At 48.1% G+C, this 16,578-nt stretch overlaps 1 protein-coding gene across 1 annotated transcript; it reads left to right on the forward strand.

Moving 5' to 3' along the window:
• The first annotated feature begins 656 nt into the window (after positions 1-656).
• Positions 657-13,638, forward strand: Chrna5 (cholinergic receptor nicotinic alpha 5 subunit). Its single transcript, XM_090321462.1, has 6 exons — positions 657-793; positions 7,589-7,740; positions 9,537-9,581; positions 10,914-11,023; positions 11,794-12,640; positions 13,182-13,638. Exons 1-6 carry the CDS (start codon positions 685-687, stop codon positions 13,338-13,340), a joined length of 1,422 nt encoding a protein of 473 aa, XP_090177588.1. The 5' UTR covers positions 657-684; the 3' UTR covers positions 13,341-13,638.
• Positions 13,639-16,578: the final 2,940 nt, after the last annotated feature.

Here is a 16,578-nt window from a genome sequence, read left to right on the forward strand (position 1 = left end):
TTTTAAGGCTGGAGAAATAGGCACAGAGAAGGAGGATTTGTCCGGGGTGACCTTGCTGGTCCAGAACAATGAACCAAGGGAGATCACTTGACACCCACAGCAGCAAGGGTTGCATCCAAGAGAATTGGGCCCTGAAGGCGGGGCCAGAGTGGTGGGCGGGGCCGAGGGGGTCTAGGAATGTGTGGGGTTGGGTGAGAGGCGGGGCCCGAATGGTGGGCGGGGCCACATATGGTAAAAGGCGGGTGGTTCAGAAGCTGATATGGTTGGATAAAAGATGGTTGGGCCAAGACAGGGCAATGGGCGGGGCTAAAGTAGACTGGGCGGGGCCCGAGCGATGGGCGGGGCCCTGTTGTAAAGGTGTGGCCATAGATAGGGTTGGGCTAGGTTGTGGAGGCGTGGCCAGGGTGGTGGGGCGGGGCTAGACGTGGGAAAGGCGGGGCCAAGTGGGTCTAACAGTAGGCAGGATTGGGCCGGAGGCAGTGCCGGAAGCGGGCTGGGCGGGGCCGGGCGGCTGGGCGGGGCCGGGCGGCTGGGCGGGGCCAGGGCGCGTTCGCCTCCCTCCGGTCCCGCGCGCCCAGAGCCCTGGGCTGAGGCTGCGGTGCGCTTGGCTCCCGGCCGCTCGGAGCTGAGGTGCGGCCACCGTCGGTTCCGTCTCGGGGTCGGCGTTCCCGCGTGGGCCGGGCGATGGCGGCGGCACGGGGGTCCGGGCGCCGCGCGCTCCGCCTCCTCCTCCTGGTCCCGCTGGTCGCCGGGCTCCGGGGCGCGGCGGGCACTGGGGGCAGCGCGCCGGGAGGTGAGCCGGGGCGGCGGGCCGGGGAGGCCGGGCGCGGAGACCCGGGGCGGGGATCCGGGCTGGGGCGGGCTCCTCGCGTCTTGGTGTGGACTCCCCCTGAACTTTTCCAGGTTGAATATTCCCGGGGTGCCCTCAGCAGGGCCCCTACGTGGATGATTTCTGGGGTGCTTCCTCCCCCCTCCCGCCGCATCTGGAAAGCCTCCCTTCCCGGGAAGGTGGAGAGGCAGCACCCCACTCCCCCGGCTCGCGCGGGCTCCCCTGGCACCCTGGCGTCAAGGAACAACGAAAGAAGACCTTTCCAACACATTTCCAAGTGGTTTGTCGGCGTCGTTGTTGTCTTTACAAGAACCAGAGCCTCCCCCAAGAGGGAAGAAAGAAAAAAACGGAACATTTAGAATTTGCTCCACCTACATTTCAGTTTCTGAGTTGTCAGGGTGTGTGTGTGGGGGAGGGGTATTTATTTATCTATCTATCTATTTATCTATCTATTTATTTATCTATCTATTTATTTATCTATCTATTTATTTATCTATCTATTTATTTATTTATCTATCTATGTATTTATTTATTTATCTATCTATCTATTTATCTATCTATTTATTTATCTACCTATGTATTTATTTATTTATTTATCTATCTATCTATCTATCTATTTATCTATCTATCTATCTATCTATCTATTTATTTATCTATCTATCTATTTATTTATTGTCGTGGGGCCCAGGAATTTGACTTTTGGAGCCAGACAAACCCAGATTCACATCAGGGTTGCTGTGTATGGGATCAGCCATCTCTTACTAGACTTCCTTCTTTGAAAAAGAATACTCTTCTCCAGGGTTTAATAACAGGTAACATGCCAGGTGTTGGCCTGATGCTGTAGAAAAATGGAAGCTCCTTGTCTCTTTGGCTTTGCTGGAATTTTGTTGTTGGTGATGGTCACGGGACCCAGGGCCGGAGCACTGTCCTTGAGCCTCTTGATGCTCAAGGCCAGCACTCTACCACTTTGAGCAACAGTTCCACCTCTAGTTTTTGAGTGGATGGCAGGATTACAAGCGAGAGCCACGGATGCCCAGCCTTCCCGAGTGCTTTAAGAAGCGATCGTGTTGAAGAAGAAATGATATTGACTAGGTGATCTCATTGCCTAATTGCTCCTGTTAATTTACTTTTTTTTTTTTTTGGTCTTTTATAGTTTTTTTTTTTCCAGAGCCGGGGCCTATCCTAGGGCCTTGCGCTTGCCAGGCAAGGGCGCTTCCGCTGAGCCCCGACCCCCTGTTAATTTACTTTTATGTATGTCTCTGTGTGTGGACAGTACTCCGGTGGTGGTAATGCACTACAAACTGGTCGTGTTTCAACAGGCAGATGAATTGAGCTTGCTGATTCCTTATTTCTCTCCCACTAAAATGGAAGTACACTTGAATACTGATGGCTCATGGGCCATAATCCCAGGTATTTGGGAACTATTTGAAGTTAACCCAGGCAGGAAAGTCCCTGAGGCTCTTATCTTCAATGAACCAGCAAAACACTGGAAGTGGAGCTGTGGCTCAAGTGGTAGGACACCAGTCTTGAGAGAAGAATCCATACAAGAGCTCAGGGTCCTGAGTTCAAGCTCCAGCAGTCACACACACACACACACACACACACACACACACACACACACACACACACACACAGAGGCAACAGATGATTTCTCATCCTTTCAATAATTACTTTTTTGATTATATTTTATTGTTTCATATTCATCTTGGATTTTTTTGCCAGTCCTGGGGCTTGAACTCAGGACGTAGGCACTGTCCTTGAGCTTTTTTTTGCTGAAGGCTAGCATTCAACCACTTGAGACACAGCACCACTTCCAGCTTTTTCGTCTTTTTTCCGCCAGTCCTGGGGACTGAACTCGGGGCCTGAGCACTGTCCTCGGGCTTTCTCAAGACTAGAGCTCTACCATTTGAGCCACAGCACTTCTGGCTTTTTGTATGTATGTGGTACTGAGGAATCGAACCCAGGTCTTTGTGCATGCTAAGAAAGCACACTATAACTAAAGCCACATTCCCATACCCTTTTTTTTTGTTGTTGTTGTTGTTGTTAGTCGTGGGATTTGAGCACTGTCTCTGAGCTCTTCAGCTTAAGGCTAGTGCTCTACCACTTGAGCCACCAACCCACTTTCAGTTTTCTAGTGATTCATTGGAGATAAATGTCCTGGGCTGGCTTTGAACGGAGATCCTCAGATCTTAGCCTCCTGAGTAGATAAGATTACAGATATGAGCCACTGGCACCCAGCTTTTTTAGTTTCTATAAAATAAGATTTCACCGGGTTTAGAATGTGGCTTAGTGGTAGAGTGCTTGCCTAGCATGCACAAAGCCCTGGGTTTGATTCCTCAGAACCACATGAACAGAAAAAGCCAGAAGTGGCGCTGTGGTTCAAAGTGGTAGAGTGCTAGCCTTGAGCAAAAAGAAGCTCAGGGATAGTGCTCAGGCCCTGAGTTCAAGCTCCAGGACTGGTACCAAAAAAAAAAAAAAAAGCAAAAGCCAGGCCCTGTGGCTCACATCTGTAATCTTCACTGCTCAGGAGACTGAGATCTGAGGATCACAGTTCAAAGCCAGCCTGGAACTAAAGACCGAGAGTCTCTTATTTCCAATTAACCACTAGAAAACCGGAAGTGGCACTGTGGCTCCAGGCAGCCTTGAGCTGAAGAGCTCAAGGACAGCACCTTGGCCCAGAATTCAAGCCCCATGACCGACAAAAAAAAAAAAAAAAAAAAAAAATTCACTGCATAGCACAGGCTGGCCTTGAACTCACATTAAACTGAGATACTTCTGTCGATTTCCTAGTGCTGGATTACAGATGTGTGCTTAGCTTATTATTTATTGGTACTGGGCCTTGTACTCAGGCTCTTGTGCCCTTGCTTGGCTTTTCCACTCATGGCACTCTATTATTTGGTACAGTTCCACTTCTGGCTTTTTTGCTCCTTCATTGGAGCTAAGAGTCCCGTTGGCTTTCCTGCAGTCTGTAAGCCTTGATCCTCAGATTTCAGCCTCCTGCAGTGCTAGGGTTACAGCATGAGCCAACTCCTAAGCAAAAAGAATTTTTGGCTTGTCAGCCAAAATTTATACCTATGTTGCTGATAGAAGGTCATGGAACTGTGGAAAGAGACCCAGAAGGCAATTTAGCCTGTACTAAGATAGAATTTACTAGTACATTAAGATAATATAAGTCTTCTAAACCGACCTACTGGTGATTGGAACAGTGATTTATGGAAATCAGATAGGCACTAGTTGGTTATATTTCTTAGCTGTGTGACATTTGCCATTTTATTTTTAGTATATGGAGTGGCTGAGTAGTGAAAAGAAAATAAAGACTTCATTAAAAAATGAGAATTGAAATGTCTGAAACTTGTTTTCTTCTAGAAGCTAGTAGAAATACACGCAAAAGAGGCTCTTGGCTTCACTTTGGTCAGCTTTTTATTTTGCTGTCATGGGGCTTGAACTCTAGGTCTGGGTGCTGTTCCTGAGCTCTTTTGTTCAAGGCTAATAGTTCTGGTGGTTAACTTGAAAGTCAGGGGCTGGGAATGTGGATAAGTCCAACGGACTTTCTTGCCCAGGTTGGCATTGAACCGTAAGCCTCAGATCTCAGCTTCCTGAGTGAGATCACCGGTATGAGCCAGCAGCGTCCATTGGCCAGCTTACAATTTACAATTTATTTTGAAATTAAAAATACTTTGGGGGCCGGGAGTTTGGCCTAGTGGTAGAGTGCTTGCCTAGCATGCACGAAGACCCGGGTTCGATTCCTCGGTACCACATGCATAGAAAAAAGCCAGAAATGGTGCTGAGGCTCAAGTGGTAGAGTTCTAACCTTGAGAAAAGACCAAGGACAGTGCTCAGGCCCAGGACTGGAAAAAAAAATCAGAATAAAAAAAAATACTTTGATTTTCCTAGCAAATGCTAAATATGCTATATGAACTAGACTGTGAGTCTTATTTGTGAAATGCGTGGCTGAGTTCCTTAAAATAGCTATGGATGGAACTCTGAGCTGTTTATCAGAAGAGTAGGATTTTTTTTGTGGGGCAAACCAGGTACCAGGCTTTGAACTCAGTCTTGTGCTTCCACTTGCTGTTTTTTTCTTCTAGTCCTGGTGCTTGCACTCAAGGATTGGGTTCTGTCTCTGGGCTTCTTTTGCTCAAGGATCATACTCTACAACTTGAGGTACAGCACCATTTCTTGCTTTTTCTGTGTATGTGGTATTGAGGAATTGAACCCAGGGCTTCAGGCATGCCAGACAAGCACTTTACTCCTGAATTTCACCACCAGATCACTGTGAAAGAATGTTCAAACAAGTTATACTGTCTAATAAGCCCACCCCCCTTCCCTTCCTTCCTTCCTTTCTCCCCTCCCTTCTTTTTTTTACCTCCTTCCCTTCCTTCTTTCCTTCCCAACCTTCTCTCTCTCCCTTTGGTAACTGGGGTTTAAACTCTGGGCTTTGAGCTGTCCCTTAACCTTTTGGTTCAAGATTGGTGCTCTACCACTTGAGCCACAGCACCACCTCCAGCTTTTTGTGTGATTAACTGGAAATAAGAGCCTTCCAGACTCTTCTGCACTGGCCGGCTTGGAATTGTGATCCTCAGATCTCAGCCTCCTGAGTAGCTAGGGTTAAAAGCATAAGCCATCAGCACTGGGCTTTATTTATAATTGATTGGTCAAAGGGAGAAAGTAGTTATTCAAGGACATTTATACCTTCACGGCATGTTTTATTTCCTGGCACAGTAAATATCCTGGCTTGTAAGTATATTTATTAATCCCAAATGAAGACAGCAAACTCTGCATTTACTTGATGCAATCATGTTTAACCTTTTTTTGTTCCTCCCTCTCTTTCTTCTTGAGAAGTATTGACCAGACATTAATTTAGTACCACCTAAGGTCATAGTCTTATTTAAAAGTCAGAACAAGATGTTAAATTAAGTGTAGTAAAAATGGTTTAGGAACAGTGTAACTTCATCTTAGAATTCTGTGATTAAAAAAAAATCAATATCAACTAGAATGAAAATACTGAGGTGTAGGGGAAAAAAGATGCCTCTGCATTCCAGCTAGCATAGTAAAATAATGACTGGTAAGCATATTTATCTGTCACGTTGAAAATGTTGGCTGTGGGATACGTTTATTTCCTCTTCTTAACAAAGTGCTCACTGCTTTATCTTGCTAGTGCTTAAAATAGCCTTTCTAAGGATGGAAGTAAAGAGGACTTTAAAAAAAAAAAAGAACAAAAGTCACTGTTAACTTAAAAAAATATATATATATATATACAAGGAGACTGGAAGGGGAAGAGTATTTATACCAGGAGTGTCTGAATCCTTACATAGTTTTCCAAGCTTAATTAGATATATCTTCTTTTTCTTTTCTTTCTTTTACTTTTTCTTTTTTTCTTTTTTTTTTTTTCTTTTTGCCAGTACTGGGGTTTGAACTCATGGTCTGGGCATGGACCTTGAGCTTTCTTAAGGGTAGCACTCTGCTGCTTGAGCCACACCACCACTTCTGGCTTTTTCTGTGTATGTGGTATTGAGGAATCAAACCCAGAGGCTTCAAGCATGCTAGGCAAGCACTCTACCACTGCGTTATGCTTCCCCTGCTCCCCCCCACCCCCCGGCCAACCGCCTTTTGTTGGGGCGCCCATGGGGCTTGAATTCAGGTCCTGGGCACTGTCGCTGAGCTTATCTGCTCAAGGCTTCTGCTCTACCACTTGAGGCCATAGCTCCATTTCTACTTCCGGGGTTAATTAGAAGTCTTACAGACTTTCCTGCTGAGGCTGGCTTAGAACAGAGATCCTCAGATCTCAGCCTCTGGAGAAGCTAGAATGACAGGAATGAGCTACCAGTGCCTACCACCTATATTTCAATTTTTGTGCTGGTACTGGAGCTTGAACTCAGGCCTTTGTGCTTTTGCTTAGTTTTTCCCTGCAAGGCTGGCACTCTTACTTGAGCCACACCTTTACTTTATTATGTCTTTTCTGGTTAATTAGTCTCATGGATTTTTACCTGGACTTCTTTTCAACCATGATCATCAGATTTTAGCCTCCTGAGTAGCTAAGATTACAGATGTGAGCCGCCATGCCCAGCTAATATTTCATTTTAAAAGCTGCATTAATAATTGTCTCAATTCAATTAGACATTGAAATAATTTATTACCAGCAGACCACTACTAAAACAAATACTATAAAAATACTAACTTAGGGGGACTGAGAGTGTGGTCTAGTGGTAGAGTGCTTGCCTAGCATGCATGAAACCCTAGGTTTGATTCCTCAGTACAACAAACACAAAAAAAACAGGAAATGTCATTGTGGCTCAGTGGTAGAGTGCTAGCCTTGAGCAAAAGAAGCTCAAGGACAGTGCCCATGACTGGAAAAAAAAAAAGTTACACCATTGGAATTTACCTGTATCTGCCATGCTTTAATATGTTGTTATATGTTAACGTCTATATTTATAAATGAGATCTAACTTCCACACAGGAGAGAAAACTACGTGTTGCCTGAGTCCCATTTACTTAAGAGCACTAAGGTAAAAAATCCAGTGTAGGGCTGGGAGTTTGGCCTAGTGGTAGAGTGCTTGCCTAGCATGCACAAAGACCTGGTTTCGATTTCTCGGTACCACATACATAGAAAAAAGCTGAAAGTGGTGCTGAGGCTCAAGTGGTAGAGCTCCAGCCTTGAGAAAGTCCAAGGACAGTGCTCAGGCCCTGAGTTCAAGCCTCAGGACTGGCAAAAAAAAAAAAAGAGAAAGCCAGTGTATTAACTCGGAAATATTTGTCCTGTAGGATTAGCAGCGCCATCGCTTGTGGCGAAACATGAAGACAGTCTGTTTAAGGATTTATTTCAAGACTATGAAAGATGGGTTCGTCCCGTGGAACAGCTGAGTGACAAAATAAAAATCAAGTTCGGCCTGGCTATCTCTCAACTAGTGGACGTGGTAGGTGTGCCTGTGGTTATGTCTGCTTGGCAGGGGTGTACAGGCACTCGTGGTCAGCCAGGAACTGTGGTGGCTCCATTTTCCACAAGCAGCTCACCAAGGAAGAACTGCCAGGCCTCAGTCAACAGCGAGCTGTGGTTATTCTTTGTGGTACATTCTAGAAATTGTTTGATCTTATTTAGTAATGCAACAGATTTATCTTCAATGAATTGAAAGACATTCCAACATATAACATTGAAGTTTCTCCCTTTTTGTTGTTATTGTTGGTCATGGGGCTTGAACTCAGGGACTGAGCGCTGTAATCTGAGCTTTTCTGCTCAACACTAGTACTTTTCCACTTTGAGCCACAGAAGCACTTCCAATTTTCTAGTGGTTCATTGAAGACAAGAGACCTACGGATTTCACTGCCCAGGTGTGAGCTCCTGGCCCAGGATCGCCAAGGAGGCATTCCTATTTACACGTTAAAGAAACAATTTTATCAACTCTTTTCTCTCTCTGTTCTGATCCTTTCCATGCTGGATTTCCAGAATAGCTAACAACTGTTTACATGTATTCCCATTTCTCGGTGCTGAGAATAGATCTCAGCACTCATGCAGGCCAGGCAGGTACTCTGTCTCTCCAGGCTCGCTCGCTACACATACACACACACTCAGAAATAACATTCAAAGCGAGGCACCGGTGTCTCACAGTCATCGTAGCTATTCAAGAGGCCGAGATCTGAGGATCATGGTTCAAATGCCAGCCCAGGCAGGAAAGTCCGTGAGACTCTTCTCGCCAATGAAACACCACACTGGCAGAGGAGCTGTGTCTCAAATGGTAGAGTGTTAGCCTTGAGCACAAAAGCTCAAGCCATGAGTTCAAGTCCCATGACTGACAAAAAGAAAAAAAAAAGAATACACTGGTAGGTGTGTATAGTGCTGGTGGAGTTGGGTTGATGGTTAACACTGGAAGTTCTGTACCTGAGTAATGTTCTGGTGAGGAGCAGAGGGGGCTCGGGGCATGCGTATACACCATCCTTGGGGGCTAGTTGTGAATGTGTGGATTCAAAGCACTTAGGTTTTACCTAGGTCATAACGCATAGAGCAGGATCTATGTGGACTCACATTAACATGTTTCTTATAATTTCTTACACAAATATTGGAGGTTGAACTTAAGACCTCCTGCTTTCACTTACCTGTATCCCTCAAGGCTGGGGCTATTCTCCTTGAGCCACAGACAGCGTTTTACAGACTTTCCTTCCCTGGCTTCCTTTGAACCATGATCCTTAGATCTCAGCCTCCTGAGTAGTTAGGATGACAGGTGTGTGTGTGTGTGTGTGTGTGTGTGTGTGTGTGTGTGTGTGTGTGTGCCAGTAGTCCTGGAGTTTGGACTCAAGGCCTGGGCTCTGTCTCTGAGCACTTTTGCTCAAGGCCAGCACTTTACCACTGAGTCACAGCTCCAAGTCAGGCCTTTTAATTAGAGATAAGAGACTCAGACATTCCTGCCCTGGCTTCCTGTGAACTGCGATCCTCAGATCTCAGCCTTCTGGGTAGCTAGGCTGGCAGGTGTGAGCCATCAATGTCCAGCTAGGAAGTTAAATCTTCAAGGGCTACCGGTATGCGTTAGGGTGCTTATCTGAAATGGAGAATCTGCTGGAAGGCATTTCATGAAATGCAGCGAGACGGGGTTAGCCTCTGTCCACGGGCAGGACAAGTGCTGAGCCGGTTCCAGTGCTCAGTGGGAAGGGTCAACATTTGTATTTGTAGAATTATTGCTCCGGGGATTGAAGTACAATCAACCTTGTTCTTATTTTGTAGGATGAGAAAAATCAGTTACTGACCACAAACGTCTGGTTGAAACAGGTGAGTACAACATTCAAATGGGTCCCCAGCACAAAGACCTGTGGGGAGATGAGCTGAGGATCATGGTTCAAAGCCAGCCTAGGCAGGAAAGTCTGTGAGACTCTTATGTCCAAGGAACCACTAAAAAACTGGAAGTAGAGCTGTGGTTCAAAGTGGTAGAGCACTAGCCTTGAGCAAAAGAGCTCGCGGACAGCACCCAGGTCCTGAATTCAAGCCCCACAACTGACAAAAACGCCTGCTCTCAAAGAACTTCATACTAGTTGGAGAAAAATAAAATTAGGTTGCTTTATACCTTAGAGGCTGGTAAGTCTGGAGAAAACTGGGAAAGAGGAAGGACTTCCCTGATCGGAAAATATACTGATGACAAGGCCAAGTTTGGAAAGGGGACATGCAAGTGCAAAGGCCCTGAGGCTGGAGTGTGCCTTAAGTTGCACCAGAGGGGCTAGGAGCATGGCTTAGTGGCATGTCTAGTGTCTAGTATGCATGAAGCCCTGGGTTTGATTCCTCCATCCCATATACACAGAAAAAGCCAGAAGTGGTGCTGTGACTCAAGTGGTAGAGTTCTAGCCTTGAGAAAGCCCAAGGACAGTGATCAAGCCCCAGTATGGGGGGGGGGAGAGAGAGAGAAAGAGAGAGAGAGAGAGAGAGAGAGAGAGAGAGAGAGAGAGAGAGAGAGAGAGAGAGAGAGAGAGAGCGAGAGCGCGCATGCGCGTGCGTGAGCCACCAAGGTGACCAAAGATGAATGAGCTAGGGGGAGAGCTATGTAAAATAAAAAATGGCATCGCATTGGGGGAGGGCCTCATAGGTCTTCCTGGCCCATGGATGAGCAAGAATGTATTAATAATTATTTCATTAAGCTATTAGCACATTATATGTCCGAATGAATGGGATTCCCTATGACATTTCATTCATTAGTCTTTTTTTTTTTTTTTCCAGTCCTGGAGTTTGAACTCAGGGCTTGAGCACTGTTCTTAGACACTTTGCACAGGGCCTTCCAGCTTTTTCTGTGTATGTGGTACTGAGGAATCAAACCCAGGGCTTTGTGCATGCTAGGCAACCACTCTACCACTAGGCCAGCTCCTGGCCACTCTCTATGCCATTCCATACAGACATACACTGTGTGTGGATTCCCCCCCCCCCCACCAGCCCTCTTGAGTGCTGGGATTAAAGGTGTGTATCACTGTGCTCAGTTGCGGTTAATATTTTCTAAATGCTTTCTCTCTTCTCTCCATGAGCTCTAGAGGAGGTAGGTTTTCTGTAACTGGCTCAGGAGTTGATTTCATGTGTACATTCTCTGGGTTGATTGAAACTGAGGTTGATTTCATTTCAAAGGAATGGGTAGATGCGAAACTGAAATGGAATCCTGCTGACTACGGTGGAATAAAAGTTATCCGTGTCCCTTCAGACTCTCTCTGGACTCCAGACATCGTTTTGTTTGATAAGTAAGTTATACTATGAGGTACGACTCAATTTGTTTTTTTAGGGGGGGAATCCCTTTTGAAGACCATTTCATTATAAAATCAAATGACTTGAATTTAACATTAAGTTCCATGGGTATTGAACCCCACACACTTTTCTTTGGTGTACATTTTGTTTTCTTCTATTGACACTGGGGCCTGAACACAGTGCCTTAGGCTGTCACTTTACCACTTAAGCCACAGCTACGGGGAGTCTCGTGGACTTTCCTGCCCTAGTCTGGCTTTGAACTGCAATCCTCAGCCTCTTGAGTCCCTTGAGCTGCTGGCGCCCAGCTTTGGTGTAAATACGTCTATATGTGGTTGGAAGGATTGGGTCTTCACGGTGTCACCTGCCTGGCCCTCGTGCCCCGCTCATCGACACGGGTGGGGCCTGGTTTCCTGAGGGCTTGTCTGAGAACCCAGGGAGGTTGAGGTCCCCATTAGCCTTTTCCACCCGACTTCCCAGATTTGGGGGGGGGGGGGTGAGTTGATTTTTAGTTGTGTTCGTTTCCCCCGATCGTTTCTTTCTTTCGTCCGTCGTGGGGGCTGGAACTCGGGGCCTGGCCAGCTTTCTGAGCCTGTGACCTCCATGGCTCAATCAGACGTGAGTTCGTGCGCCGGCTCCGTGGATTGGTCTCCCGGGGCTGGCTCCGAACCGCGATCCCCGGCCTCCCCCGCGTGGCCGGGGGGGGGGGGTGTTGGGGGAGGGCGGGCGCGGGCTGCTCACGGTCCTCTCGCCTGTGTGTGTGTGTCAGCGCGGACGGGCGCTTCGAGGGGGCCAGCACCAAGACGGTGGTGCGGCACGACGGCCGGGTCCGGTGGATGCGGCCCGCCAACTACCGCAGCTCCTGCACCATCGACGTCACCTTCTTCCCCTTCGACCTCCAGAACTGCTCCCTCAAGTTCGGCTCGTGGACCTACGACGGCTCCCAGGTGGAGTTGGTGCCGGAGGCCGGCGACGCCGACCGCAGCGGCTTCTTCGACAACGGCGAGTGGGAGATCGTGAGCGCGGCGGGCCGCGCGGGCACGCGCACGGCGGGCGGGCGCCGCTACGCCTGCGTCACCTTCCGCTTCGTGCTGCGCCGCCTGCCGCTCTTCTACACCCTCTTCCTCATCGTGCCCTGCATCGGCCTGGCCTTCCTCACCGTCGTCGTCTTCCACCTGCCCGCGCCCGCCGGCGAGAAGATCAGCCTGTGCACGTCGGTGCTCGTGGCGCTCACCGTCTTCCTGCTGGTGATCGAGGAGATCATCCCCTCCTCCTCCAAGGTCATCCCGCTCATCGGCGAGTACCTGGTGTTCACCATGATCTTCGCCACCCTCTCCATCATGGTGACCGTCTTCGCCATCAACATCCACCACCGCTCCGCCTCCACCCACACCGCCATGGCGCCCTGGGTCCGCGAGGTCTTCCTCCACCGGCTGCCGCGGGTGCTGTGCATGCGCAGCCACGCCGACCGCTCCCGAGCCCCGCCCGCCGCCCGCCGCCACGGCCGCCACCCCGCGCCGCCCGGGCCTTCCGGAACCGGAAACGCCCTGGAGGCCGCCCTGGACTCCATCCGGTTCATCACCAGACACGTGGTGAAGGAGACGGCCGTCCGCGAGGTGGGTGCCGCGCCGACACGCACGTCCGCTTCCGGTGGGAGGCGGGGCTTCCGCTGGGGGCGTGGCCTCCGGTGAGGAGGCGGGTCTTCCGGGGGGAGAAGGATGAGATCGGCGCCCGGGCCTGCAGGGGCTCCCGCCTCGCTTCTCAGCGACTCGGGAGGCTCTGGGTTCGAAGTCAGCCCCGGCAGGAAAGTCCCTGAGACTCTCATCGCTAATTAATCATCAGAAAAGCAGGAAGTGAAGCTGTGGGTCTAGTGGTAGAGCGCCAGCCTGGAGCAGATGGAGCCCAGGCCCCTGAGTTCAAGTCCCCAGGCCGGCACACAAAAGAAAGAAAACAAAAGAAGCAGCGCAGAAATGTTATAAGCTAACAGGAGCAGATGGGAGGAATTGTAAGAGGTCCTTCAAGGCTTGAGGAGCCAGCGGTTCGGCCCCGGAACCCTCAGCTCAGATTCACCTGCTTGCTCCGTGAGACGCCGTTTTTGAGCATGGGTGCGGTTTGTATGCATGCATCTCACGTGTTCTCATGCGCTTTTGCCCACAGGTGGTAGAAGACTGGAAATTCATCGCCCAAGTTCTTGATCGGATATTTCTGTGGACCTTCCTTCTGGTTTCGTTCGTTGGGACTCTTGGCCTTTTTGTTCCTGTTATTTACAAATGGGCCAAAATACTAGTTCCCGCGCACATCGGAAACACAAAATGAGAGCACAGCTCCCCAGGGAGATGTAGTACGACTTCACTCGGCAAGCACCTGTCTCTCACGGCAACCTGTACGACTCTGAAAATGTGAATGTCTTGTGTTGATGAGGTGATGTAAGTTACCAGTAACTACCAGATAGGGACATTGGTTTATCTTAGTCTATTGTCCTCTAGAAAAAGCATACCCGCCTGCCTGACTGGAATCCTATTTAGAAACAATAGCAAAACCAATTAGTGAAAAATCTAATAATGTGTACATCTAGGCAGAACACATTAATTTACAATCATTGTTCACATTCTTTTTTTTTTTTTGTCAGTCCTGGGCTTGGGCTCAGGGCCTAAGCACTGTCCTTGGGTTTTCTCAAGGCTAGAGCTCTACCACTTGAGCCACAGCACCACTTCTGGCTTTTTTCTATGTATGTGGTACTGAGGAATCGAACCCAGGTCTTTGTGCATGCTAGGCAAGCACTCTACCACGAGGCCAAACTCACAGCCTCACATCTTTTGAAGGCTAGAAAATCCTGTTGTATTGGAAGACTTATTGATGGATGGATTGATCAATTGATTCATTGACTCATTGCTGGTACTGGGGCTCACTGAAACTTAGGGCCTGGATGCTATCCCTGAGTTTTTTTTGATCAACACTAGTGATCTACCACTTGGGTCACAGTTCAACTTCTGATGATTAACTGGAAAAAGAGTGTCATGGATTTTCCTTTTCAGACTGGCTCCAAACTTCAATCCTCACATCTCAGCTTTCTGAGTAGCTGGGATTATAGGTATGAGCCATCAGTGCCTAGCAGAAAGACTGGTTTCAAAACTTTTTCAGGATTTAGTAAAACTTGGTTTTCTTTGTTTTTGTTTTATTTTATTTGGTCATGGGACTTGAACTCTGGGCCTGGGCTCTGTCCCTGGGCTCTTCAGCTCAAGGCTAGCCACAGTGCCACTTGCCACTTCTGGTTTTCTGGTGGTTAATTGGACATAAGAGTCTCACAGACCCTGCTGGGGCTGGCTTTGAACCACAATCCTCAGATCTCAGCCTCCTGAGTAGCTAGGATTACAGGTGTGAGCCACTGTGCCCTGCAAAAGTTGATTATTTTTGTTAGCAAGACTGGATCTTGCTAACTTGCCCAGGCTGACTCCAAACCCCTGTGCTCAAATGTTCCTTCTGTCTCAGCTTCCTGAATAGCTAGGGCTACAGGCACGCCCAACCTAACACATACCAGCTATCTTACCCATGTTTAAATTTTTTCCTGGATTCACCAGGCTCAGCCAATTTTTAGGATTTCATGTAATGATGGCTTAAATGTGATACTGCTATTTTACAATCAACATTTTTTTTGCCAGTCCTGAGGCTTGAACTCAAGGCCTGGGCACTGTCCTTAGGCTTTCTCAAGGCTAGAGCTCTTACCACTTGAGCCACAGCACCACTTCCATTTTTTTCTATGTATATGGTACCAAGGAATCGAACCCGGGTCTTGATGCATGCTAGGCAAGCACTCTACCACTAAGCCACATTTCTGGCCTAAGATTCTACTATGTTAATCAGTAGATTGAAAGAATTACCATATTATAGACGTGTAACAGTGTGCTTATACTAATTAGCTACTATCTCTTTACCCTCAGAAGACGGTTTTCCCATGGGATGATCTGAAGACTTGTTTTAAAAATGGGATTCAGGCTGGGAGTTTGGCCTAGTGGTAGAGTCTTGCCAAGTAGGCATGAAGCCCTGGGTTTATTCCTCAGCACCACATACACAGAAAAAGCCAGAAGTTGGTGATGTGGCTCAACTGGTAGAGTGCTAGCCTTGAGCAAAAAAAGCTCAGGGACAGTGTGCCCAGGTCCTGAATTCAAGCCCCAGGACTGGCAAAATAAATAAATAATAAAAAGAGCCTTAGAGCTATAAGAGTCTTTAGATGTGATCTGGTCTCTGCCCTTTTCTTCTGGGTGCGCTAGCTGTCCGGACAGTATAATGTAGTAAATGTAAAACAGTTAAATTCCCCCCTTAGATGTCCCTGATTCACCCGCAGCTGGTAACAAACCACTGATAGGAAGCTCAAATTTGATTTGAGATGACTATTTATTGTCGGCTGTGGGGCTTCAACTCAGAGTCTGGGTGCTGTCTGTGAGTCTAGCTGAAGGCCAGCACTCTATCCCTTTGAGCCATAGCACCACTTCCAGCTTTTTCAGGTGGTTCATTGGAGAGAAGAGTTTCACAGTATGTCCTGACCAGTCTGGCTTGGAACTGTGATCCTCAGATCTCAGCCTCCTGAACCCCTGGTACCCAGTTTGATTCCTTTCCAGTACCCAACCTATCTAAGTTCACACCAGGCAGTCTTTGTAAGACAGAGAGGACGCTGTCTAATGTGTGTTGTTCTGTAAGGCCAGTGTTTAATACCATTAATTGACTAGAATTCTGTGCTGTTTTGGATAAGCGCCCTCCAGAAGCAGATGTGGAAGTTCTTTTGGGATGACGCTATCTTTAGAGGAGGGGCTCAGGAGATAGAAATTGGGTCCTGAGGGAGGCCCCAGCCCCTTAGGTGAAACACAGTCGCCCCCCTCCCCCCATGATCCACATGCCAAAAAGTCATGGGCAATGTGACCACAGACTTTGATTTGTGAGACTGTAAGCCCCAGAGCCCTTTCTTTGTGAGTTGATGGCCGTGATTGTTCTGTCCCAGGAACCGAAGGTTAATACAGAAAACTGGTACCAAGAAGTGACAGGGAAAGGTGGGGCGGGGGGGGGGGGGGGGGAGGGCATGATTGGTTGCTGGTCCAGAGCCTTTGAAACCAAGAAAATGTGGCTATGTTTGAAGCCAGTTAGGAAAGAACTCAAATGTTGTTCACAGCGTTGAATGGGTGAGGCCTGGGAGCAGAATGTGCATAGAAATGGGAACAGCTGGGCTCAGAGATTTCAGGTTGGGAATATTGTCTCACAGGAAGGCACTCTGGGTTACAGCGAAGACTCTGGGTTGCTTTTGTCCGTGCCCTGAAGCTTTATGGGAGGCTGGGCTCAAAGACAATGATTAGTATTCATCTCCCAGAGACAGACAGCCCGGCAAGTCCAGCCATGACGCAGTACAGGCGTCACTGGATTTTTCAGTTGAGAATTTGTAGCAGAAGGCCCAGCGGAAAGGTTTAGAAAATTTGCAGTCTATAACCCCAGCTACTCAGGAGGCTGAGATCTGAGGATCATGGTTAGAAGCTAGCCTGGACAGTAGAGTCCCTGTGAGACTCTGAAC

Source organism: Megascapheus bottae, chromosome 30 (assembly GCF_031878675.1).
Source record: "Megascapheus bottae isolate mThoBot1 chromosome 30, mThoBot2.hap1, whole genome shotgun sequence".
Classification (NCBI taxonomy): domain Eukaryota; kingdom Metazoa; phylum Chordata; class Mammalia; order Rodentia; family Geomyidae; genus Megascapheus; species Megascapheus bottae.

What these genes read in the sequence shown, in the direction of transcription:
- Chrna5 (XM_090321462.1), top strand. Translation starts at nt 685, where the DNA reads ATGGCGGCGGCACGGGGGTCCGGGCGCCGCGCGCTCCGCCTCCTCCTC. An exon ending in CAAACGTCTGGTTGAAACAG is followed by an intron (nt 9,582 to 10,913) that starts GTGAGTACAACA and finishes TTCATTTCAAAG; the next exon opens with GAATGGGTAGATGCGAAACT. An exon ending in GACATCGTTTTGTTTGATAA is followed by an intron (nt 11,024 to 11,793) that starts GTAAGTTATACT and finishes TGTGTGTGTCAG; the next exon opens with CGCGGACGGGCGCTTCGAGG.